We start from the raw sequence: 27,423 nt of genomic DNA on the forward strand, positions 1-27,423 counted from the left end.
CCTCCCCCATTATGATTGAACATTAAATCTATTAAGGTACTTGACATGCATTTAAGATAAACATTTTACTGAATCCTGGAAGTGATTTATCGTGTAGTTACTCAATGAGAGCTTAACACCTTTTCAGGTTTATTGGTTTTTCTTCCTATATCATTTACACAATGATGAACCAGACTCATGCTTAAAAAGATCCAACAATGCCCCAATCCCTACAAAAGGTATAACCCATATTCACAAATAATCTTTGCCTTCAATAGATTGAAAAAAAAAGGCAGTCAAATTACAATCTTTTACTTCATGATTACCTTCTAGACAGCAAAATTAGTTAATGGGTTTAATTTTTTTAAAAAAAATGAGATCCACATTGAGTATAATATACTGACAAGTTACAATCAATACACAGAAATACCAATGTTAAATGTACAAATCAATTAGGATGAAGGTAAGACAACTAGTTTCCATTTCAATTCACACTTTAGTTGATCACACAAATGCAAATTCGCAAAACCACAATCTGTACTCTCTCGCAGCAGCACTTGTGTTCATGTGCAAAGGCAAGAAAAGTTGCATTCAACAGAGAAAAGTAGTAAACATTTAAAACACAAAACGTCACAAAATGACAGTGCACAGCAGTTTAAATATAAGTTTTTGTTCCAGCAGTTATTGCAATTTTTTAAAATCTTGTTTCCCCTCTCTATGCCACTGTTGAAGCCTGCAGCAAGCATTAAAAAATTAGTTTGTCAGTTTGCATAAGACACTATTATTAAGCTTTGGTTCACATTACCAAGAGTGCACTGGAGCTAGTCATGGTATTTTGTTTCCTTCAGGTTGTTATCCTGGATTTAAGTGAGGTAAAATTAAGTTGTTGAAAGGAAAATCATTTCCTAACATAAAGTCTAAGACAATGAGAACTAATTCAAGCTTTTACATCAAAACCTCCAATCTGCATGCCTGGTAATAAATTAAACTATAGGTGGAGGAACATTATATTCTTTTTATCAGTTCTACAGAGACAATTATTTTAATCAATTCTACTTCTAGCAGTGAGACAAATCAAACCTGTTCGTTTGCATCATTAATGATTTGTTCCAACTGAAACAGTGGGCCAGACTATAATTAAAAAACAATGAACAAATGCTTACAACAGCTTTAACAACTTTAAAGCTTCTACCAAAAAAAAATACTGACAGAGAGTTGGAGCTGTCCAAACTTGAAAGATCTGGTCTTAAATGTATAATTGCAAAGCAGAATCAGGAGAGAACACAAGATAGCTGCAACTTCAACTCTGGTGCAATTCCAAAGTTGAACATCAGTTTGGCAATGGTTAAACTAAACTACAGTCACAGAAATACACCTTCTGTATTTGTGCCAAATGACAGAAGTGCAGAGTCAGAGCCAAACAGTGCAAGCCATTCAACAGGATCTTGTAGTCTCAAACATGCATTATATCTACTGAGGGGGGATCCGGACAGCTTGACCCATTTTCTTATAAAGATGATGCATATTCACAGAACCCCATAACAAAATAAAAGTCAGAAAAAAATTACTAGAAAATGTATTTAAAAAGCCATTGTGTGTCCATGTTATTAGACACTGAGATATTCACTCGTTTGTCTAATTTATGAGCCTTTCACTAATAATTACCGTCCTATAAAGGCTATTCAGTTGAAATGCCTGTAATCCAAGATCTAAAATCTCCAATATAAATCTATGGTTCCAAAAACCCTTAATTCATATGATCTGCATATTACGTGTTTCTTCAATAATAGTTAAGTGTCACTTCATTAAAACAAGTAGCTTCCTGACAAAGTTCCTTGATAAATTGCTCAGAATGTGTTTACAAAAAGAAAAGCTCATATTAAAAGAAATAACTTAAATTTTGTGTTGAAAGCAATTTCTCACCGGCATCAGCTTACACGTAAACAATGAAAGGTATTACTTCTTTCAGAAGGTTACCCCCCAAAGGGTCTAACTTACCAACAGATCAGTGCACAACGACAATTTAATGACCATTCTGTATTTGGCAGATGCAGGGAACTTACTGGGCCATTATATCTCCTTTAAAATTTAACTGATAAATTAAAAAGGTCACAAGTCTAAAGGTTCTTTCCTGGGGCAACAGTATCAACCAATATAATTTCACTCTATCTTTAGCCTTGTGCCCTTTTCTGAAATAGAGGTACAGATTCAAGTTCAGTGCTATTATCCTATTGTAATGCACAGCGCTAGTTGTAATCATAGAGGTACACTGTCAAGCTGGGGTGGGGGAACCTTTAAAAATTGTTCTGCATTTCGCAATGTAATAAGTTCTCTGCAAGAAGGTAACAAAAAATTGTCAAGGATGAGTTTCTCCAGTGCGTTATTGCTCTCCATTTTGCAGTGCTTTACACATCAACAGTACAAAGAGGTTCACTGCCTGGCTGTGCTGATTCCATTATCGTCATTTTCGGCTTCTTCCGAGTTTCCTCCTTTGTGGGACAGAAGAAAACAAACGACAATTACATAAACCTGGTTTTAAAAAGAAAAACTCCATCATCTATTTTGGGTGTCGCAGGATGGCAGTATCAGACTTTGCACTGGAGTCTGCTGACTTTCATTATCAACGCTCACACAAAGGGAGGCCAACTGGTTATGTACTAGCTGGTGCTTAGAATGATTGCAGAAATAAGTTGGCAGGAGAGGAACCATGGGAGGCAAGATACAAGAACAGGAACAAAAAACAAAAATCCAGGGAAATGCCCAGCAGAATTCAAGCCTTTGGTAGATTCCCAAATATAAGCTCCCACTCCACTACTCACCCCCTAATAATAAAAATATTTACCCTATCCCGTGCCAGCTTCTTCATTTCATCTCGTAACTTGTTCAAAATATGAAGATTCGGTTTGTTCTTTTTGGCAAATTGCTGCAGTTCAATCACACTTTTATCAGACATTTCCTGTGTTAAAATAATAGAAAAAATTGTATTTAAATAATGTATAAACTATGGGTAAATGCATCAAAATTACCACAGTGCAGGACAGGTGGGTGAAAGTAAAAATGTGCTTTTAAGAAATCAAATAATAGGAATGCCAAGGAAACGTTAAGATTTTCCATCTGCAACAATCACAGCCAAGTCAAGACCAGAGTATATCAGCTGCAAATACTGGTACATTAAGAAGAAAAGCAAAATACAAAATTCTGCCCGACGTGTAGAATTGCTTTTGACATGGCTGTCACGGTCTTTGATTGTATAATGGGCTCATCTTCGCCTTGAAGATTCGGTGCTTTCTCTGCAAACCAAATTTTCACCTTCCAAGAAAATAAATCACTTGGGATTCTCATACTGTCAAAACACAATGTTACCAAATTTCTACAGGAATTTTACAGAGGCCATTATCCCTTTTCCTTATTGAATTCAAGCCAGGGTCTAATGATAGTAGCCAGGACTATGGATGTGGGCGACTTCCTCCCTTATGCTGCAAAGGTTTGCAACAGGTCTGGAGCAACATGAACCAGGTGCAGAGACCACATCAGGGGTGCACACATAAATACAGCTCCCGGGGGGAGAGAGAGATGGTCTGGCAAGGGGCAGTGGTGAGGGATGATGGGTGTCCTTTCACCTGAAGAAGAGGGAAACCTCGAAAGCTAGTGAGTTTACTATCAAATAAATCGGTTGGACTTAAACCTGGTATTGTCAGACTTTTTACTGTGTCCTTGGGGTGCTCAGTGTATTAACTTCTGATGCTGGAGATTGGGACAAGCGCTGACCTCTGGAAAGCCGACAGTGAGCTCCGACAAACCTCCAGCATTTTCTAAGTGAAACATGAGGAGGAAAGCTGGCTTGCTGCACGTGTTTCGCTACAGCCAGCACTTTGACATTAAAACAAAAATTTCTGCCCTGTGATTGTATCAATTCTAAATAGTCTGTAACTTCTTAAAGGGAAAAAAATTGAAAGAGCCATAAATTTCCCATTTGATGAAACATTAAATATAAAGAATTTTTTTTGGTCCTTCCTATTGTATTCTCCAATAAAGACACTGTCATTAGAAAAGCTTGGAAATACAAACTTAATCCCTGGGGAGCCAGTGATATACTGGTAATGTCACTGAACTAATTATCCAGGTTATACTCTAGTGACAAGGGTTCAAATCCACCACAGCTGGAATTTAAATTCAATTAATATGGAATTGAAAGTAAGTCTCAGTAATGAAGACCATGAAACTAACACTACCTTTCAAGTCATTATAAAAGATGTGATAAGAGTTCACATTGTCTAATTCTATTGATATTTTCAAAGTCAACATAGAGTTATGAGAAGGGAGATCATGTTTCTCATGAAACTTCCTAGTGGTTTTTGTGGCCATAATTAGTAGAATAGATGAGGGTGTGGTGTGTTTGGATTTTTGGGAAGCTTTTGATAAAAGTTCCACATAAGAGGTTAAAGCAGATGGGATTAGGAGTAATATACTGGCATGGATTGAAAATAGGTTAGCAGACAGGAAAAGCAGAGTAGGAAGAAATGGGTCCTTTTTGGAACTTCTTGCGGTGGAAGTGGATATCAATGGCTGGGTCCTAGCTATTTGCTATATACATCAATCTAGATGAGGGAATCAAAGTAACATTTCCAAGTTTGATGATACAATAGTAAGTGGTAAGGAGGAAGTAAAATCGTTTCAAGGTGATTTAGATAGGTTGGAATACATGGAGGATGCAGTATATTGTGGACAGCTGTGAAGTTATCTACTCCAATTGGAAAAACAGAACGGAACAGAATTATTTAAAAGATAGACTGTGAAACATTGATGTACATGGGAACTTGTGTCCTTGTACAGCAGTCACTGAAAGCAAGCATTCAGGTGCAGCAAGAGGTTAGGAAGGCAAATGGTATGTTGGCCTTCATTGCAAGAGGACTTGAATACAGGAGCTAGGATGTCTTATTGCAGTTGTACAAGGTCCTGCTGAGACAACACCTGGAGTATTGTGTACAGTTTTGGTCTCCTCGTGCAAGAAAGGATATACTTGCCTCAGAGGAAGCGCAACAAAGGTTCACCAAACTGATTCTTTGTTTGGCAGGATTGTCGTGAGGAGAAATCAAGTTAACAAGACCTATTTTCACTGGGGTTTAGAAGAATGAGAGGGAATCCGACTGAAATGTATAAAATTCTGATAGGGCTGGACTGACTTGATGCAGGTATGATGTTTCCTCTGGATTGGGGATACCACCTTTCACCTGAATCAAGTTGTTGCATCCTCAAACACCATGACTGGGGGGAGGGGGTGTAGACTGACATCTGTACAGAACTATATTATTGAAGCTATCATCTTTCAGATGAGATATTAAGCCAAGATCTTGTCTGCCTTTTCAAGTGGACATGAAAGATGCTACTGTAACTTTCCCAAAATAAATCAGAATTATTGAATAAATAATAGCAAGGGCACCAATGCCACAGGAACAGATTCACCTGACCAATGATCTCATTTCTGCTTATGGGACCTTATGCATAAATTTACTGCTATCACAACAGCTGAACGACATAGCAGAGCAACTGTCAAGCTCTACTGAAGGATATGAAAGCCAATTAAAAGATCAAATTTATTTTAAGCCAAGCGCTTGGATGCGAGGAATGTGTTTTCTACATCAAATAAATAACGTTTGACTTAGCCCATCTTGCAAGCTTTTCAGATATATACTCAAAGAAGAATATTAGCAAAATGCTCAATTGTTCACATAACTGGAATAAAAATACATCATGAAATGGTGCCCTAGGGACACAAAACTGACATTAGAAAGATTATGTTGCAATGATTGTTCTCTTTGCAATAATGTAATAACATTTAACCAGCTGGCAAAATCATTTCATTTCTCACTTGGAACATTTTGAAAATTTTACTTAATCCACGTTGCAGTATTCATATGCTTCAAAAATTATATTGTTCAGGCTGAAAACATTTTCCCACCCCACTTTTTTTTTACATTTCATACCCTCCTCTTACAACCCCTTAAAAAGCTTAACATGATCCTACACAAAACCCAGCAGCTCTATGCAGAAAGTCAAGCCTGGATCCCATTCCCACAGAGATGCAACATCCATCACATTACCTCACAATTTACCTGTTTGACCATTTTATTGCTTTCCCTGCCGTACATGCGCAGTAGTGACCCCCAGTTCTTGACGTGAGGGTGTAGTAATTGTAGGATTTTCTGAGATGCCAGCTGTTTGCCAACTCGTTTGTTCTTGCCTGAAAATTGCAGTATTTTAATTACATCAGTTGGAAAATGCAGACAACTCATCCCTCATTTCCTGTCAGATATAAGTCAGAGAAGAATAAGTACATGTAAACACTAAGCTAACCCCCCAGTACAATGTACACAGAGTTAAGAGTAAATCACAGCATGGCCACAAGATATACATTTTATTCAAGTGTCCAGAGTTTAGACTGCACTTACCGCACCTGAAGGAAAACAGAATAATTCCTCCCCAATAAACAAATAAAACAAAAACATGTAAATAAGTAAAACTGGCAGAAGAATTGATGCACTAGACAGAAACTCAAATTCAGCCTTTAAATAATCCTGGCACAGTTCATAAAATAAGGAACCGAAATTGGTTACCAGAGTTTAATTACATGAAGACAACACATCAAAAGGTTTCAGATTGGGGCAGTATGGTGACACAGAGGTTAGCACTGCTCCTCACAGTGCCAGGGACCCGGGTTCGATTCTTACTTGAGTCACTATTTAAGTGGGGTTTGCACGTTCTCCTGTGTCTGCATGGGTTTCCACCGGGTGCTCCGGTTTCCTCCCACAATCTGAAAGACGTGGTGAGTGTGGTGACTAGGGGAATTTCACAGCAACATCATTGCAGTGTTAATGTAAGCCTTACTTGTGACTAATAAATAAACTTTACTTTAAAAGATTGTTAAATTCAATTTTAAGATTTTTGCAGTAAAGTTATCTTTTCCTTTCACTAGCGGAAATGCACATAATAAAATCCTGAAGTGTAAATAAAGCTTCATTACTGCAAAGTACTATCATTACCCCAGAGACAAAACATTCCACAAGGAATCTAAAAAAGATAAAATCTCATTTTATTGCAGAAAATTGAACTGTATCTGGAGTATTGGCAACAATTTAAATGATTCTTTTTTTAAATAAATAGTGAGCACTTACTGCTCGTCAAAAAGCTGCCAATCAAGTCTAACCTTCTTTCTCTTAAGGAACTGACTCTTTATAGAGGTACAACATTACTGCTATTAGATGTCCATCAGTACCTCTCTCAGATGACCATTCTCTACACCAGAACCCAGGCAATGGGTATTGCCACAAACACTTCTTTGTGACTGGAGGAGTGCAAGTGAAGGTGTCACAACCTTACTGTGAATCTGGACATACAACCCTTCCAGCGTACCTCATAGTGGACAGGTTGATAGGTTCTCCCTTCTAGAATTCTCAGGTTCTTACACTATAGTAATCCTTCCTTGTTCTAACATACAATTTAATTAATCAGAGACAGAGTATTAAAACCAAGTAGCTAAATGATCTTAACTACTCATTGGATAGGCAATCAAATCGAGAAAAATGCAAATAGGGATCTATGGTATTCCTATGTAAATAAACTTGCATAGATGTGTATGATTTGCAAAGTCCATCAGGATTATTAATATGAAAATATACAAGTTTAAACTATAAAATCTCCTAGAACACAAACAAGCATTCTAATGCATAATTAGCATTCAACAACAAGCACATATTAACATTCAAGAATAGGCCAAATTCAATCTTAAAATAGCTAGAGTAAAAGCAAAGAATTTATTCTCCAACCATAGATAAAGTAGTACAAGGAAATGATTATAGTTTCATCTTAAGAAGAGAATTTTTTAGGGATAAAACTTACGAAAAAAATTATTGATAGTCAGAAACAACAGATTTTATGTTTAGAACCCTTCGGAAAATTTCAAGTGGACAGTAATATTTATTCCTTTCGGAGCAACAGCATGCTAATCAGGTAGGCCCTTAAAACCAAAAGTGCAATTCACAACGCATTAAAAGTAGGAAAGGGGAAAATACATATATTCAAGAATTAGTCAACATGTAAAGTAGTGATGAGGCCAGAAAGATTAATACCTGCACAACATTACAGTGCGTGCTTTACAGATTGTTGAAGCCAGCGCCAGCTTAAACATGAACCACTTAATTACATTACGGCCGTGCATCTCAGTTCCCATAAGACACAAGAGAAGTAGGCCATTCTGCCCATCAGATCTACTCCACCATTCAATATGATCATGACTGATCTGATGTGATAATCCACAACTCCACTGTTCTGCTGTAACCTTTGATTCTCTTACTGATTAAAAATCTGCATCTCAGCCTTGAAGATAATCAATGACCCAGCCTCTACTGCCCTCTGCGGTACAAGGAATTCCACAGATTCACTACCCTCTAAGATAATGGTCCTTTTCAAATTTGAATTGGTGCAGATTCACAGCAGTAATTAATCATGCGTGTATAAAATACTATTAAATTATTTACTAGTAGGTAAAAAGCAGAATTTTGTGTGTAATAGTACTGATTAAAATACAAAATGATCTTCCGTAAATGTTGCCACGGTTTTAATGAAAATCATCGACTGAATATCAATTTTCACTCAATTAGCAGTTTATTTATTTATTAGTGTCACAAGTAGCCTTACATTAACACTGTAAAGTCACTATAAAAATCCCTTGGTCGCCATACTCCAGTGTCTGTTCGGGTACACTGAGGGAGAATTTAGCACAGCCAATGCACCTAACCAGCATCTTGCAGACTGTGGGAGAAAGCTGGAGCACCCAGGGGAAACCCTGCAGACAGGGGGAGAACATGCAAATGCCACACAGACTGTGACCCAAGCCGGAAATTGAACCCGGGTCCATGGCGGTGTGAGGCAGCAGTGCTAACCACTGTGCCACCACGGCGCCAAGCACGGTCTATTTCAAACATTTTAAAGACGGTATTGTTTGGGTCAGATATTTTAGGGTGAAATCAAACAAGCAGAGAACATTGTAATCAATGGAACACCCTCATATGAGAACAACTTGATATTTTAAAACTACAGCCACACAATGTGTTTTCTAATAGGTAACTGGGGCACGGCTTCAAATCTCAAACTAACAGTGACTTGGACACCCCGATCACATTAGCATTCAGTAACAAAACTGGAATTATATAAAAATACCTCCTAGCAGTTTTAAATATCTACTAACTTGGAGGAGGAAAATGTTGCACAATACCACATACAACACAAAACTGCACCTAAACTCATAGCCATACTTACACCAGCCTCTTACTGTGTGCTTGCCACAGGTCATGACATATTCACTTTTCTGGTTTTTACCAGGAATTACCTCAAACTTGATGGTGGTATCACCCATTCCATGATTTCTGAAAATTGAAACACATTTATTCTTTTACGCTCAGCGTAAATTAATTTTAATAACTGCACAGAAGTCAGACACTCTGGTAATTATGACAGGAACATGAAATGGAGATGAATAATGTCCCCACAAACAAAACTCAAATTTATTCAGCCTGTGTTTCATGGCAGCAACAGACAAGGAAATCATGTTTAGCTTAATTACACTGTCATTGCTAGAAGCAGCAACTTTGACAGCAGAGGCACAACTCTGTCATAGCTGCCACTCATTCACATACCCTTTTGTCTAAGATCATATAGAGACAAACAAGGAACATCCACCCACTCCATCCTCCTACCAAATGGGAGCAGGAACATAGGTAAGTGGATGTGCAATAGTGTGCTGTTAGCCAGTGCTGTCAGTCTATGGGCCTCACGCAGTGTCAGCAGCACAATAGCTGCCTGAAGACAACCTGATGTGGGTATGCCGGCGTTGGACTGGCGTAAACACAGTAAAAAGTCTGACAACACCAGGTTTTAGTCCAACCTATTTATTTGATAATATACTATTTATTTGATAATATACGAGTATATTATCAAATAAATAGGTTGGACTAAAACCTGGTGTTGTCAGACTTTTTACTGTGAAGACAACCTCCCAGACCAAGATGGTCTCCAACAGACCAGTCCTCAGTTTTACTGAAAGTATTAAAAAAATTAAACCACAAAAATATTTGAATGCTGTAAATTTAATAGGAGGACAGAGTAGGTGGCTTGGAAAATCAGTTATGTACAAAGATGTGGAAAGGCATACTACTAATAGATAAGCGTTCTGGTTTCCTTATTAGATCACATTCCACATCTTATTATGTCAGCAGGGAAGTTGTAAATAAATTGTGTGCAAGTCGATTAAGATTTGACGTTGAGGTCTACTTTAAACACCAAAGTGTTTGGACATCTTACAGTGTAAGTCAGTGGTAGGCAACTTGCAGTCCGAGGGCCACACTGAACCCATCTGGGTTCTGACTGCGGCCCACGAGACATTTTGTTGACCCTTGACCTTGGGCTCAGTCACCACATTCAGTTGATTTCCGTTCATGTAGTTTTTTTCCCGACCTGTATGACTGATTTGATGCACAAGTAAAGCAACGGCAAGTAAGGTGAGATTCATGCAGACTGCACATAACATTGAGTGTGAGAGCCATGCACTCCTTCTGTGTCCAAAGTGTAAATATTTCTTTTGTTTTTAACCAAACTGATGATAATTTTACTAATTAAAAAATGATTATACATTTTCTATAACTACATGAAAAACTTGACGCGTGTTAAGTGTATTTAATCTTTTCCACGGGGTCATGGTTAGTGATTTCAACTTGTGGCCTGCTGAGATGAAGGAGGGCCGCTCACTAGCCTGGGTTGCCTATCTCTGGTGTAAGTTCATCCCTCTCTTTGGCAGCTATATAGAAAACTCCAGCAACCCCAGAAGAGGGCAGCAAAGTTTCACTGACTGCAACGAGCTAGATCTGGGGCACAAGACAAAATAAAAGCAAGCTTTTTTCTGAAAATAGAAACAGAAATGAGAGGCTGGCCAGTGATCAGGGCATCTATGAAATTTGGGATCAGTGAATGTTAGGACTGCGAAGAATGCGAAGATATAGAGGAATGCTATTTCAGCATCTTTTTCTCTTGCCAAGGCAAGACTTGCAATTTCCATAGCATGTTTATCATCTCAGGTTGTCCCAAAACAATTTACAGCCAACAAAATACCTCTGAAGCATTGTCACTGCTATTAATGTAGGAAATCAATATTTACGTAGTTAACTCCACAATCAACAATGTTTAGAGTTTATTTATTAATGTCACAAGTAGGCTTACGTTAACACTGCAATGAAATCGCTGTGAAAATCCCCTAGTCACCACACTCTAGTGCCTGTTCAGGTACACTGAGGGAGAATTTAGCATGGCACCTAGCTAGCACGTCTTTCCGACTGTGGGAGGAAACCGGAGCACCCGGAGGAAACCACGCAGACATGGGGAGAACATGCAGGCTCCGCACAGACAGTGACCCAAGCTGGGAATTGAGCCCAGGCCCCTGGTGCCGTGAGGCAGCAGTGCCAACCACTGTGCCACCATAATAATCTGTTTCAGCAATGAATTGTTTATCCAGAATTTCTGTTCCTGTTAGATGGCCATCCATGTGAATATATCACCCCAAACACATCTTGCACAGTAACCTTCTATGTAACAACTTATCAAAAACCTTTGCAAATTCAAATACATTACATCTACTGGTTCCCCTCTAGCTACCCATTCATTACATCTTCAAAGAACTCTAATAGTTTCACAAAGCCATGTTGACTCTAATGGATTGCATTATCATTTTTTTAAAGTTCTGCTTTTGCCTACTTAATAATGGATTCTAGTGTTTTCCCAATGACTGATGTTAGACAAATTGGTCCAGATTTTTGAGTGTGTGTCTGTGGCGTTGGGGCTTCAATCCATAACTTTCCAGGAGGTGGGAGTGCTAACACTGTAGACTATTTTTAAACATTATATAAACAGGAATGAATTTGATGGTCTTATATTTACAAATTAAATTGTTCATGTAATTTGTGACAATTAACTGCACAGAAGACTGCTAGCGCACTGTAAGCCTTTAGCTAATAGTGTTGCTTATACACCACTGTTGTATGAGGTACAAGACCCTTAGATCATGAGATATAGGAGCAGAATTAGGCTATTTGGCCCAGTAAGTCTACTCCGCCATTCAATCATGGCTGATAAGTTTCTCAACCCTGTTCTCCCAACTTATAAGATCATTAAACATTCCTGTTACTGAAGTATAATTTACAGCAATAACTTCACATGGTCCCTTTTTTATTAGTGAAGTTATTCAGAATAAACTCCCAATGTTTCTCGTACAGTAAAGGAGGCTTTGTGTGTATGGAATTTAAGTGGTCTTACTGGAATGCCAGAATACAAAAGGTAAAGCAAGGTTTTATTTACAGAGTAAAGAAATATAGGTGATGATAGGTACCATCAACTTTATGACTTACCTCTTAAGGCACTCATGGAGAATTTGATATGGTGACAAGAGTCCAGCCTTGTTGGTCAGTTCATATACCCGTGAGTCCTCAATACTGATGTGGTTGAAGTACTAAAACGGAAAGAAATTCATTTCAATATTGTACAAAGAAGAGCCTCGTTTTCTTTGACACTGATATTGAGCTCGGAATATCAGCTAAGACTGCAAAATCCAATTATGGTGAAACGGGTTGAACTGTAGCTTGGCATGAAGTATTAACACTAGATGGCACTGATGAACTATGTCAAGAGTAGATAAACTGATCAAAAGGGAAATTGCGCAAGATTGCAGAGACGAGGTACAAATGGCAACAGAGTAAAAGGATACAACGGCTGAGGGTTATAAAGGGCAAGCTCTGCTTTTTGGAGAAGGAGCTACTTCCGACAAGCTAAAATAAATCATGACCGCCCTGGACTTACTCCTTCACATTTCCCTGCAGTCAGCTGAAGTGCAGCACTCAGTCTCGACATTAGGACTCCAGCTCATCAGCAGAGCCAAGACATCTGCTATACATTGTGCCAAAAATAATATGTCCCACTAACTCAGTTTGTATGCTACTGAGTACATCAGTTCAGAAGATCCCAGTTTCAATTCCTGGTCTGTGCTGTGTTACTTGTTCGCAGCAATCACAACTACCTTAGCTCCAGCATCACAACGTCCAAGGTCAAAGTGAAAAATAAAATCAGCCAGGTTTCTGTTCTCAGCAGCTATCAAATGGCCTTTGCTGAAAAGTAAGCAATTAGCATCCTAAGACAGGACACACACAGCTGTGGTCTTCTCCCATCCATGTTCAAACAGATTGCTGACACTCTCTGTCCAGCTGAATCGCTACTTGGGAAGGCTTTCAAGAGTGTCCAAAATATGCAAACAGCATTGACTGGTAGCCAAAATCTTCAGGAAAGTGATGGGGAAATAATGTGATGCTTAACCAGCCATGTTAAAATTTCAGTTATTGCCCTAGTTTGCTACTGCCAGTGTTAAGCAAAATAGTTCTTCAAAAGGTTAATTGTTTGAAGGTTAAACCTGCACAATGACTGAAATCAGAGTGTGTCCAAATACATTCTTCACCCTGTCCCACACCAAACATTAAAACTTGACTGGTGGCAGGCTAAAGTTAGTTTTTGATATACTAGAACTAAGTAATAAATAAAATGCGACTCGTAAGTCAGTGTGAAAACAACATATGTAACTGTAACAAAAACAGAAAATGCTGGAAATGAAAAAGGGTCATCCAGACTCGAAACATTGGCTCTGTTCTCTCTCCACAGGTGCTGTCAGACCTACTGAGATTTTCCAGCATTTTCTGTTTTTGTTTCAGATTCCAGCTTCTGTATTATTTTGCTTTTAAATTTGAGTAACAGTAGGCAGTTTCATGGAAATTTGTTGCTGACATTTAAATTTGGGGCATGATCTATCTAGCACCAATGTGCCTTAACATGGGGTGGCAAGACACCTATTTGATCCATTGTTCCGATGCATTTTGCATCTCAGCCACATCCATAAGAACATAAGAACATAAGAAATAGGAGCAGGAGTAGTACATCTAGCCCTTCGAGCCTGCCCCGCCATTCAATAAGATCATGGCTGATCTGTCGTGGCTCAGTTCCACTTTCCCGCCCTCTCCCCATAACCCTTAATCCCCTCTCTTATCAAGAACCCATCAACCCGCTTCTTAAAAATATTTAGCGAGGCAGCCTCCACCACTTCAACGGGCAGAGAATTCCAGAGATTCACCACCCTTTGAGTGAAGAAGTTCCTCCTCAACTCCGTTCTAAACCGCCTCCCCCTTATCTTGAGGCTGTGCCCCCTAGTCCTACTGTCTTTTTTGAGCGGGAAGAGTCTCTCCACCTCTATCCTATCCATCCCATTCATCATCTTATATGTCTCAATGAGATCTCCCCTCATTCTTCTAAACTCTAACGAGTACAAGCCTAGTTTATTCAGCCTCTCCTCATAGCTCAATCCCCTCAACTCCGGTATCAGCCTAGTAAACCTCCTCTGCACTCCCTCCAGGGCCAAAATATCCTTGCGCAGGTGCGGCGCCCAAAACTGCACACAGTACTCCAGCTGCGGCCTCACCAATGCCCTATACAGCTGCAGCAAGACCTCCCTACTTTTATATTCAATCCCCCTCGCTATGAAGGCCCACACCTCTCAACCCACAAACTCAAAAACTGAGTCCTGAGAACCAGGGATAAATAATGAGATCTGAATAACAAGACAAATCTCCAATTCCCACAGCTTTCTCTATTCATATAGGGAAATTATACAGACGAACATAACTCAATCACTGAACATATGCCAAGCAGTAACAAACAGTCAGAAGAAAGAATTTTTAAGAACATAAGAAATAGGAGCAGGAGTAGGCCATCTAGCCCTGCCTGCCCCGCCATTCAATAAGATCATGGCTGATCTGTCGTGGCTCAGTTCCACATTCCCGCCCTCTCCCCATAACCCTTAATCCCCTCGCTTATCAAAAACCCATCAACCCGCACCTTAAAAATATTTAGCGAGGCAGCCTCCACCACTTCAACAGGCAGAGAATTCCAGAGATTCACCACCCTTTGAGTGAAGAAGTTCCTCCTCAACTCTGTTCTAAACCGCCCCCCTCTTTATCTTGAGGCTGTGCCCCCTAGTCCTACTGTCCTTTCTGAGCAGGAAGAGTCTCTCCACCTCTATCCTATCCATCCCATTCATCATCTTATACGTCTCAATGAGATCTCCCCTCATTCTTCTAAACTCTAATGAGTACAAGCCTAGTTTATTCAGCCTCTCCTCATAGCTCAACCCCCTCAACTCCGGCATCAGCCTAGTAAACCTCCTCTGCACTCCCTCCAAGGCCAAAATATGCATAAGTGCGGCGACCAAAACTGCACACAGTACTCCAGCTGCGGCCTCATCAATGCCCTATACAGCTGCAGCAAGAGGTAGAAACTTGAGAGAAACTGTAAGGCAGGCAGGGTTACAGAGAACAAGGATAGGATTATTTGGGAGTTTCACCTCGAGTTGAGGGCCGAAAGTCACAAGCTGATATTTGGGGCTGTTAAGGAGCTGGGAGAGGCTAAACCATGAAACAATTTATAGGAAAGGACTATCCATTGGGAAGAGAAAGCCAATAGAATGCGGCTAGGATTTTTCAAAAAACCCAAGTAGGTATTATTGTGGCACTCTTGCATCATAACAAGGTTTCAGGCTTTGTTAGAAACAGAAGGTATTTATTGATGAGAGAAACTTGGTGCAGGAGTGTTCCAGTTCTAGGCTGCCCACTAATTATGTGCTTACAACATGGCTTCTAGATTATTCTGCCCAAGAGAAGACTCCACCCTCTCACTATTTGCTTTGGTCCCTCAAATCAGGTAACTCACTCCTGCTGTACTGTCTTAAAGAGAAATATACCACACCCACAACACAGATTTCTCAAACACCTGGAACTTGGCAAATATTAATACCTCGCTGGTGGGGAAGCTTTCAGAAATGAGAATTCAGGTTAAAATTAATTGTCACTTGGCCAAATGCAGGCTAATTAAGGAAAGCCAGCATAGATTTGTTACAGTCAAATTATATTTGATCAGTTTTTTGATGGGGTTGCAGAGAGGGTTAATTAGGGTCATGTTCTTGTTATGGTTTTCATCAACTTCCAAAAGGCACCTGCTAAAGCCTCACATCAGATCTGAGAGAATAGTGGTGAACCATTTCTTTTTCAAACTGGAGAGGGTTTTATAGTGGAATTCCTCAAAGATCAGCGTTCGGACTCCAGTTCTTCTTGACGTATACATTAAAGTCTGGACCAAAATTTCAAAATTTAAGTTTTAAAATTTACTTATTAGTCACAAGTAAGCTTACATTAACACTGCAATGACGTTACTGTGAAAATCCCCTAGTCGCCACATTCCGGCGCTTGTTCGGGTAACACTAAGGGAGAGTTTAGCATGGCCAATTCACCTAGCCCTCACATCTATGGACTGTGGGAGGAAACCCACGCAGAGACAGAGAGAACATGCAAATTCTACACAGTGACCCAAACCAGGAATTGAACCCGGGTCCCTAGTGCTGTGAAGCAGCTGTGCTAACCACTGTGCCACCGTGTGGATGATACAAAACTTGGAAGTGCTGTGAATTATGAAGAGGATAGTGTACAACTTCACAAGGGACATCGGTGCAATGAGTGGATTAAATTTGATGGAGAGAAATGTGAAGTGATTCATTTTGGTCGGAAGAATAGAATGACACAACAAAAAGAGAGGGGGTGCAGGAGCAGAGGGGTCTGGGTTCGATTCCCAGCTTGGGTCACCGTCTGTGTGGAGTTTGCACATTCTCCTCGTGTCTGTGTGCGTTTCCTCCCACAGTCCGAAGATATGCGGGTTAGGTTGACTGGCCATGCTAAAAATTGCCCCTTAGAGTCCTGAGATGCGTAGGTTAGAGAGATTAGGGAGTAAATATTTAGGGATATGGGGGAAGGACCTGGGTGGGATTGTGGTCGGTGCAGACTCGATGGGCCGAATGGCCTCATTCTGCACTGTAGGGTTTCTATGATTTTTTCTATATGTGCATAAATCATTGAAAGTGGCAGAACAGGTTGAGAGTGTGGTTCATAAAGCATATGGCATTCTGGGATTTATCAATAAGAGAGAGTACAAAAGCAAGGGAATTATGTTAAACCTGTATAAAACATTACTTCGATCTCAACTGGAGAGTTGATTCAGTCCTGGGTACTACACCTAAGAAAGAATGTGGAGGGATTTGAGACAGTGCAAAAAAGATTCATGAGAATAGTTCCAAGGAACATCAGTCACATAGAAGTATTGGAGAAATTAGGAATGGAGATGGTTGAAAAGAGAGCATTCAAAATCTTGAGGGGTCTGGACAAAGTGGATGGGAAGAAATTGTTGATGCAAGGATCAAGAACCAGAATGCACAGATTGAAGAAGTCGACTAAAGAAGCAATGGTGGCACAAGAAAAAATATTTTTCACACAGCCAGTGGTTACGATCTGAAATCCCAAGGGTGTGATGGACGCAGGGTCAGTTGAGGCTTTGAAAAAGGAATGAGATCATTATCTGAAATGGGGGCGGGGTGGGGGAAACGATGACAAATCGGGGCTGTGGTGCAAAAGTAAGAGAGCGGCAAGAAGTGAATTGTTCCAGACACAACAAGGCCAAAAGGCCTCCTTCTGTGCTGTAACCAACATATGATTCCACGATCAGTCTCAGTGATTCAGTAATTTTTCTTCCAAATATCTGAGTCTCTTTACAAAATGGTGACTTTAAACCAGGTAAACAGTATTGAAAATGTTCACAATAAAAAAATGCCAGTTAACATGAGCTTCATTTTTCAAAATCTTTAATGAAGTGTAATATTTAATATTTCAACCATCCATTCATGTTGTGTGGTGTACACTCAGGGAAATGGAAATTATGTCCAACAACAAAGAAAACTTTCAAACACCTTGTGAAGCCCAGAGAACAAACACCAAATACATTCATCAAAGAACGAAGTGAAAATCTCAGGAGGAGTAAAGAAGATATTTACACCAGCTGGCAAAAACTCCTCTAACTGAAAGGGGAATTTCCAACAAACTTTATTAATATATGCATGAAGGTCAAATGTTACTTGCTTCTTTCTATGTTCTGCTCAATTGCTTTGATAAATTTGTGTTTGACTATTTTGTGCATGGAGCTAGAATATAGTTTCACATAAAACAATCTCTATATGAAGCATATTAAAAAAAGAATCTGCCACATAAGTTCTGATAAGCTACAAATGCCTGAGTTGAAACAGAAATGATAATTAATATATTTTATCTTACAATTATAAAAAGACTTTTTTCCCATATTCACAAAGGCCAGGAGAGCAGGGTGAGTTTATGCTTATTATCTACAAAGGTTTAACCTTATATAATACTGTCTTTGTTTAATCCCTCACTGGGGGAGTAAGTAAACCTACATGGTGTTATGGTGCAATTTATTTTCTTCAGTTTTGAGATAAGGTCAGGGACGCAGGTTTAATTGCAGCCCCGGGTCACTATTGTGTGGAGTTTGCACTTTCTCCCCATGTCTGCATGCTCCAGTTTTGTCCCACAGTCCAAAGGTGTGCAGGTTAGGCTAATTGGCTATGCTAAATTGACCCAAGCGCCAGGGGTATTAGCAGGGTAAATGTTGGCATTGCTGGAATAGGCCGTGGGTGCATTTGTGGTTGGTACAGACTGGATGGGCCAGATGGCCTCCTTCTGTACCATAGGAATTCTATGATTAATAGTGAAGAGGGCACTCACTAAAACGCATATCTCTCCCACATTGTGTTAACTCAACATTATTACAATCATGCAAGGCTCTTCTCTGCTTGGTTAATGATCTATGATTACAAAGCTCAAAAATAAAACTTTTTTAAGACCTTCCATTGCGCTGAGGAGGCTTCAGACCAATTCACCTGCCAATAACCTGCACTGAAAACTGGGCCCACAGGAAAGCCACAAGGCTTCACTTGTGGAAAATCCAGCAGTGGCAGCACTGAAGTGACCACTCAAGTGACACAATTGGCCTCTGGGCTATAGGGCGATCCTCCACCTTCCCTACTGCAAGTAAAATGACATGATCCTGTCTTCCCTCCTGAGATCCCATGCACATGGTCTCTTATTCCACTGCTACAGGGTCTGTGACATCGCAGTCAGACAATGTAAAGGTTGGAAAAGCACAGAGTTAAAACATCACAATTACCTCAAGTTCATCACTGTCTTTGGGCTTCTCATCCGAGGTCTGTTTGATAAAGTCAGGAATGAGGATTTCCAGTGTAGCGCGGGCTGTCAAAGTTAACAGATATAATTATATTAATTTTGCACAAAAGCTATAATTAAAATTACTAAAAATAATCAGTGCCATTTGAAAAATTTGGTAGATCACTGGGAACGGAGCAAAGCTACTTATAAAAGTGTACTAAATAACTGCAGAATTGAAAAAGTTGATGTAGCCAAAGTACAAAAAAACCTTTGCTATAAATATTGTTGTTACTTCTTATAATACTTTCCCAGATACATTTTATTGTTTACAGCCCTCTTTATATTCTCTGTTTTACTGTGAGCAATTCCAGGGAAGAGCTATTAATATTTAATATTCAAGTTTTAAGAAAAGGCTCCTGTAGTAGCTCAGCAGCTTGTACACAAGAGTAATTGAATCAGAAATTCTAGGAGGGTTAGTCACTGCGTGCAAAATTCGAGAATCTCATCTGGGATGGAACCTGGCTTCAGCATGTCTCCATTAGGGAGGAGATAAAAAAAGATCAGAGCTCCCTTGTCTAATTTTTATTTAACAGGCAGCACTCTGATAGCGGTTGGCATTGCTGCATCACAGCACCAGGGAGTGTCTTTGTGGATTTTGCATTCTTCCCAGGTCTGCGTGCGTTTCCGCCGAGTGCCTTCCATAGTCCAAATATGTTTCAGGATGTTTCAGAAAGGGTAGAGGGAATTTTGAAGGGTGGAGGGACCAAGTCTGATGTGATAGTGCACATAGGAGAGAAGGATGTAGGAACAAAGTGCAGGGGGGACATACGTAGGCAGTTCAGGGAGTTGGGGGCTAGGCTGAAATGTAGGGCCTCCAGGGTGGCGTTCTCTGGGCTGCTGCCGGTGCCTGGGGCTAGCAGGGCTAGAAATAATGAGATACTCCAACTCAATGCGTGGTTGAAGGATTGGTGTAGGGCAGAGGGTTTTAGATTCGTAGACCATTGGGAAGTCTTTATGAAAGAGGGGCAAATATATAAGAGGGATGGGGTACAGTTAACTGGGAAGGGTGTGAATATCTTAGCTGGAAGGTTAGCTGGAGTGTTTCGGCAGTGTTTAAACTAATATGGAGGGGGGGTGGGGATGTGGACGGAACTGGGATTGGGGATAGGGTAAGCCCGGAGGGTAGGAAGAAGGATCGGATTGTTTCTGAGTGTCTTCGGTGCATGTGTTTCAATGCTAGGAGTGTGACTGGCAAAACAGATGAACTGAAGGCAATAATGTTCGAAAGGAAGTTGGAAGTGGTGGCGGTGACAGAGACTTGGTTAAAGGAAGGGCAGGACTGGCAGTTGAATGTTCCCGGGTATAAGTGCTTCAGGCGTGATAGGGGAGGGTCGCAGAGAGGTGGGGGAGTGGCGTTGTTAGTTAAGGATTGCATCATAGCAGTGCAGAGGGAGGGAGGAATAGAGGATATAGGAATCGAGTCGCTATGGGTGGAGTTGAGGAATAGGAAGGGAGATGTTACTATGTTGGGTGTGTACTACAGACCGCCCAACAGCCCGAGGGCTGTGGAAGAAGGGATAAGCAGGGACATTCTAGATAAGTGCAGGAAGAATAGGGTGGTGGTAGTGGGAGATTTTAATCTCCCCGGGGTAGACTGGAAGGTGCCAAGATCAGAGGGTGCTGACGGGGAGGAATTTGTACAGTGTGTAATGGAAGGATCCCTGGAGCAGTATGTGGATAGCCCGACCAGGGAGGGGGCTATACTGGACTTGGTTCTGGGGAATGAGCCTGGGCAGGTGGTTGACGTTGAAGTAGGAGAGCAGGTGGCTAACAGTGACCACAACTCTGTCTGGTTTAAGATATTAATGGATAAAGATGAAGCCTGTCCTAAGGGGAGGGTGTTAAACTGGGGGAGGGCTAGATACAACCGGATTAGGCAGGATCTTAAAGATACGGACTGGGGTAAGCTGCTTGATGGCAGGTCGACGCTGGGTATGTGGGAGTCTCTCAAGGGAAAACTAAAATCTTTGCAGGAAAGGCACGTGCCGGTCAAGAGGAAGGATGGGAAGGGTAGGATTAGAGAGCCGTGGGTAACTAGGGATATTGAGGACCTGGTCAGGAGGAAGAGGGAGGCGTACATTAGATCTAGGCATTTGAGGACAGAGATAGCGTTAGAAGAATACAGAGAATGTAGGAGAGAACTTAAAAGGGGCATCAGAAAGGCAAAAAGGGGCCATGAAATGGCTTTGGCGGGTAGGATTAAAGAAAATCCTAAGGCATTTTACTCCTATGTTAGAAATAAAAGGATGGTTAGAGGGAAGATTGGTCCTCTCAGGGACAGAGGAGGGGAACTATGCTTGGAGCCTGGGGGAATGGGGGAGATCCTGAATGAATACTTTGCGTCGGTATTCACGCAGGAGAGGGGCCTGATGTCTGGTGCTGTGCTTGAGGAGTTTGAGGATCCGTTGAGGGATATAGTCATCACGAGGGAAGAGGTGTTGGGACTTTTAGACAGTATAAAGACGGATAAATCTCCAGGGCCTGATGGCATCTATCCCAGGCTGTTAAGGGAGGTGAGGGATGAAATTGCTGGGCCTCTGACGCAAATCTTTGTCTCTTCTTTGGACACAGGTGAGGTCCCAGAGGATTGGCGCATTGCAAATGTAGTACCGTTGTTTAAGAAGGGTCAGAGGGATAACCCAGGGAATTATAGGCCGGTGAGCTTGACTTCAGTTATAGGCAAGCTAATGGAGAGGATCCTCAAGGACAGGATGTATGAACATCTGGAGCGCTGCAATCTGATCAGGGATACGCAGCATGGCTTTGTTACAGGGAGGTCATGCCTTACGAATCTAGTGGAATTTTTTGAAGAGGTGACAAAAACGGTTGACGAAGGACAAGCCGTTGATGTCGTCTATATGGATTTCAGTAAGGCGTTTGACAAGGTCCCTCATGGTAGGCTGATAGAAAAGGTGAAGGCTCATGGGATACAAGGCCAGGTATGTAGATGGGTGGAGAACTGGCTTGGGAGGAGGAGACAGCGAGTAGTAGTGGAAGGCTCCTTTTCCAATTGGAGGCCTGTCACCAGTGGTGTGCCGCAGGGCTCGGTACTTGGACCTCTTCTATTTGTGGTATATATTAATGACTTGGAAGAGGGGGTAGGTGGTGTGATCAGCAAATTTGCTGATGACACCAAGATGGTTGGATTGGCGGGTACTGAGGAGCAGTGCCTGGCAATGCAACAGGACATAGACAGGCTGGTAGATTGGGCAGATAGATGGCAAATGGAATTTAATCCGGAGAAATGCGAGGTGATGCACTTTGGCCGGAATAATGTGGAGGGGAGTTATACGATAAAAGGTAGAACTATCCGGAGTATAGATACGCAGAGAGACCTGGGGGTGCAAGTGCATAAGTCCCTGAAGGTGTCGGTACAGGTGCAGAATGTGATGAGGAAAGCGTATGGTATGTTAGCCTTCATAGGAAGAGGTATAGAATATAAGAGTAGGAGTCTGATGTTGCAGTTGTATAGAACGTTGGTTAGGCCTCACTTGGAGTACTGCGTCCAGTTCTGGTCGCCGTACTACCGGAAGGATGTAGAGATCCTGGAGAGAATGCAGAGGAGATTTACCAGGATGTTGCCTGGTATGGAAGGGCTGTCTTACGAGGAAAGATTGGATGAACTTGGGCTGTTTTCCCTTGAGAGACGTCGGCTGAGGGGGGATCTAATAGAGGTTTATAAGATTATGAAGGGGATAGATAGAGTAAATGGTGGTAAGCTTTTTCCGCTACAAGAAATGGATAGAACGAGGGGTCACGGGCTTAGGGTGAGGGGGGCTAGGTATAAGACAAATATTAGAGGGCAGTTTTTCACGCAAAGGGTAGTGGGGGTGTGGAATGCACTGCCGAGTAAGGTGGTGGAAGCAGGCACGCTAGGGTTGTTTAAGAGTCACTTAGACAGCCATATGAGCGGGCTACATATAGGGGGATATAGTAGGCCTTACTGAACAGTGTAGGCTTGGGAATACGTTTTGCCTCGAATGTTAGTCTTTGCCTGTTTAATAATGAATTTTTTTGTCTCCACAGGCATTTAAGTCCAGCAAGGGGCATGCAGGCGGCATGTTGTAGTGGGCTGCTCTTGGATGTTGCTTCGGGAGTTGCCTATTGCTTCATGTCGTTAGTGTGCTTAAACTGGACCATCTCGAGGGCAACATGACAGCTCAGAGACTATCTCTGTTGCTGTGCGGACACATGGATTTGGGCCTGTGTCTGTGGGAGTTTGCACGTTCTCCCCGTGGTTGCGTGGGTTTCCTCCGGGTGCTCCGGTTTCCTCCCACATCCCCCAAAGATGTGCTTTTAGGCTGATTGATTGGGTACTAAAATTGTCCCTAAATTGGACCTCCCTGATCCTCGCACGTTAGGCGTAGACTAAAATCATGAATAGGTCACTGAGATAGTAGGACAGCGGCGCGGGCTCGTTGGGCCGAAGGGCCTGTTTCCCGTGCTGTGTTGTTCTTTGTTCTTTGTTCTATGTGCAGGTTAGGTGGAGTGGCCATGCTATGTTGCCCCTTAGTGTCCAAAAATGTGCAGATTAGATGAAATAGCTGTGGGAAATGTGTGGGGACAGGGCGAGAGGAAGGGCTTGGGTGAGATACTCTATCAGAAAGTTGGTGCAGACTCAATGGGCAAAATGGCCTCTTCTGCACCGCAGGAGTGCTATGATTTTAACGTCCAGATACCTAACCAGACCCCTCTCACATGTGAAGACATGGCTAAGGTAAGGACAGCTTCAGGCAAGAATGTGATGATGAATCTATGGTGGAATTGATTGCTGAGACTTGTAGTTAAGGCTCAGGCATATGTGGACATCTGGACACTGTATGAGCTGGTGATGATTCTCACTGAATCATATCTTAGCATTAAGATAATAGTTTTATTGGATAATGATTGGAGAAAGCTAGTAAAAAAAAATCCCTGCAAAATTACATTTCAATTATATCATTACAGCCAACGAAAAGCACGAGTTTAAAATTATGAAACACAAATTTAGGACAACATCATGAAATGTTTCTTTATCCAAAAGATGGAATATGTACCAGGAAGAGTGGTTTAGGCCACTGTTCTCATTAAAAAAACTCAATGCTGCTATGGAGACAGCTTGTATTTTGCAAGGATGAAATCAAACGGACTCTTCATATAATCTATTTTGTGGCCTTTTTGTCACAAATATAAAAAAAGTTAATATTTAATAAGCAATAAGTACCAGCTTTATTCTTTGCAAGTTTTTTGCTGCTGGCAGTTCCTGTACCATAGGTTACTCCATCAATAACGACAGAAGCTCCAAAAGGGTCACTTGGATTTTCTGAAATGTACATACAACTGAAAAGTTAGCATGTCTTGGTGAAAGAAAATGTCAAATATACCAACAAATATTTTGTAGAATAATCTGTAGTTGTAGCTTTTAAGTAGTCTTTTTTTTTATAAAAAGGGTTTACAGAAAAATTTTAAGCCTACATTTGGAAAAAAACAAGCAGGGTAAAAATGGCATATCATTTAGAGGTCAACCAATCAAAATTAATGGTACTTCCATACCCAAGAACTGCTTACTTCCAGGCCCATAGTTTAGGAAATCTCACACTTGCATTACCAAGGCAGTTCACATAGTTGCTAGGTGCAGGGAGTTTAAATCTGGTTCTCAGGGAATAAATAATAAGTGACGTTACATTTATCGTTTATCCTTAGTTACCAAGACAACTGAATGGTTTGAGGGTACAGAGGACATTAAGAGTAAGCCACGTGATTTGGATTACATAGACCAGGCAAAGCAGAGGTAGAAGATCCTCTTCCTTGAATGGGTTTTTCTAACAATCCCACGGCTTTTGGATCAGTTTTATTTCTGGCACCAATCTACAAATCACTAGATTCACCGAATTCAATTTCACAATTTATTATAATAGGGTTTGTGCACTCAACGTCTGTGTTCAGTCCAATATCATCACTATGATATTATTGCATTTCTTATATTTGTTAGTAAGTGTTTTATTCCATGCCACTACCTTTTCTAATGGCAAGATAAGCATAATTGTACTACTGAAAAATCAAGCCAGGCCTCATTTAATACCACTCGTACACTCATCACAACTCTACAGCGATGAGCAGCAGCCCTAATTAAGATCAGCACTCACTCTGTCCAATTATAAACATGGTGACCCAAACCAAATTAAATACAAGGAGCGGGGAGGTTTCCCACCATGCAATATTGTTTTAAGGCAGTCTGCAGTTCTGGTTAGCCGCCCTCTTCAACAGAGACAAATGGAGCAGGAATAATATTTTTAAAACTTGTAAAAAATGCTCACAAAAGGAGACTTACCACATTCAAAAAAATTGTAAACAGGGCGAACTTTCAGGACCCTTTGCATATATTCGTGCAGTATGCAAACTTCTGATTTCCCATTTGGATTAATGACAAACTCTGACAAAGAAATTACAGAATATTAATTCTGATTTAATTCAAAGAAAGGTTCAATCACAAGTAATTTCAGGTCCTAGTGGATTGTGCTCGGAATGCTAAATATAAAGATTTTATTAGCTGCAATGCAGCATCCAGATTAAGTACCATCACTAAATTAATCATTCATCCCTTATGAAATAAATCATACACTTGATTGATGCTTTATATTTGTTCAATCAAATTTCCATTTAATGGTCAATTCAGTAATTATGATTAATGCAACTTATAAACATATACAGGACAAGTAATTCATTTTGATTTTTTTTATGGTTCATTATCTGTTACACAATCTGTCTATTTAATGGCTCAATTTTCCCCATCTGTCAAGGTCATTTTATACATTTTTATATTCTAGATAACAGTACTTCTTGTAACTAAATGCAAGTTGTTGAAATGTAATCGGATTCCAAATTGAAAGGTGAAGAATCGTTCAACAGGTAAATCGGACATTATGGTGTAGATGGAAGGCAATCGATAACCGGAAGTTAAGACATTATGTAGGTCATTGTTGAGGCCATTACTGGATTATGGTGCACAGATTTCTTCATGATGCCATAACAAATACAGATAGAGTAGAAGATTCCCCATTGCACTGATCACGATTTCAATGTTGGCTTGCATGCAATTGTCCATGTAGGAAAGCAACTTTTTAGTTGGGAAGTTGGATTGAATATTTAGAATGGAAACAAAAGCATTTGAAATAGTCTCTGTGAAAAGGACGAAGACCTCAACTGATCGAGTATACCTAGGTGTTAGGCAGAGATAAAGCTGGAGGCCTTGGGTAGACATTGGAGATAAAAGGGTTGAGCTTGGATAGAGAAATTGGGGTGACAGATCATAGATGGAGCACAAGTAGAATGGGAAAAATGTGAATTATGACAGGCGTAATGGACTGTCATAACAGCTAAAACAGTTTGAAATTTCCCCCAAAATTTGATATAGCCGCAGAACCATGCTTTTTTTTAATGCACTTGTCCCTCATACCACAGGCTCACAATCTATTGTGCAATATTAGACATTACTCACAATCCTCTTCGGAAAAAACTGAAGTTCAAAGAATGGCAAGGATGATTCCAGGCGTTAGGAAATTAATTTATAAAGAATGACTCAGCCAACGATTATTTTCACTTGGGAAAAGATTGAGAAACATTGACACAGGTGTTTAAAATGAAGAAAGATGTGGATAAGACTCAAAATGTCATAATAACATTTTAAAATTTATAAGCTTCAAGATTAAGAACTTCCTTTCCTCCCCATCCAACAGCAGAGCTAAATCAAATTCTGTCAAGAAAAGAAACCGAAGCTCTTGGGGATATTATTAGAGCCAGATGACATAAATTCACAAGTGACTATAGTGGTGATATGTGTGGGAGTGCAAGCAAAGAAAACAGCTTAATTTTTGAGTTCCACAAGAGAAGTAGAAATGAACATGAACAGAGGTAGTAAGTCTTTTTTAAAAATGGGATATAGGTTCTCTTAACAAAGCCACTGAGAAGGTAACATTCTTCAACTACTCTAGTCCATACGGTGTAGGTATTCCAAGTGCTGTTAGAGTGGGAGTTCAAGGAGCAGCAATATATTTCCAAATCTTGATGGTATGTGACTTGGAAGGAAGTTTGCAGGTGGTGGTGTTCCCATGCACCTGCTGCCCTGGTCTTTCGAGGTAGTAGTCAAAGAAGCAAACTTCTGTAATGCATCTTGCAGATGATACACATTTCCCCCCCTATGCATCAGTGGCAGAGT

General features: G+C 40.6%; 1 protein-coding gene across 3 annotated transcripts in view; it reads right to left on the minus strand.

Moving 5' to 3' along the window:
- Positions 1-348: 348 nt before the first annotated feature.
- The window catches only part of dgcr8 (DGCR8 microprocessor complex subunit), a 47,724-nt gene continuing 20,649 nt past the window's right edge, over positions 349-27,423 (minus strand). For 2 of the 3 annotated variants that reach the window (XM_080208033.1, XM_080208035.1), the window contains 8 exons: positions 25,540-25,641; positions 24,433-24,531; positions 19,171-19,253; positions 12,429-12,529; positions 9,295-9,401; positions 6,081-6,220; positions 2,822-2,935; positions 349-2,468 (listed from right to left, as the gene is read on the minus strand). In XM_080208033.1, coding sequence (XP_080064159.1) covers positions 2,385-2,468; positions 2,822-2,935; positions 6,081-6,220; positions 9,295-9,401; positions 12,429-12,529; positions 19,171-19,253; positions 24,433-24,531; positions 25,540-25,641 — 830 coding nt within the window. In that variant the 3' untranslated portion in view covers positions 349-2,384. The remainder of the gene's footprint in view (positions 2,469-2,821; positions 2,936-6,080; positions 6,221-9,294; positions 9,402-12,428; positions 12,530-19,170; positions 19,254-24,432; positions 24,532-25,539; positions 25,642-27,423) is intronic. The other variant, XM_080208034.1, reaches the window with a different exon arrangement.

Source organism: Carcharhinus amblyrhynchos, chromosome 20 (assembly GCF_965287045.1).
Source record: "Carcharhinus amblyrhynchos chromosome 20, sCarAmb.v2.hapA, whole genome shotgun sequence".
In the NCBI taxonomy this organism is placed as follows: domain Eukaryota; kingdom Metazoa; phylum Chordata; class Chondrichthyes; order Carcharhiniformes; family Carcharhinidae; genus Carcharhinus; species Carcharhinus amblyrhynchos.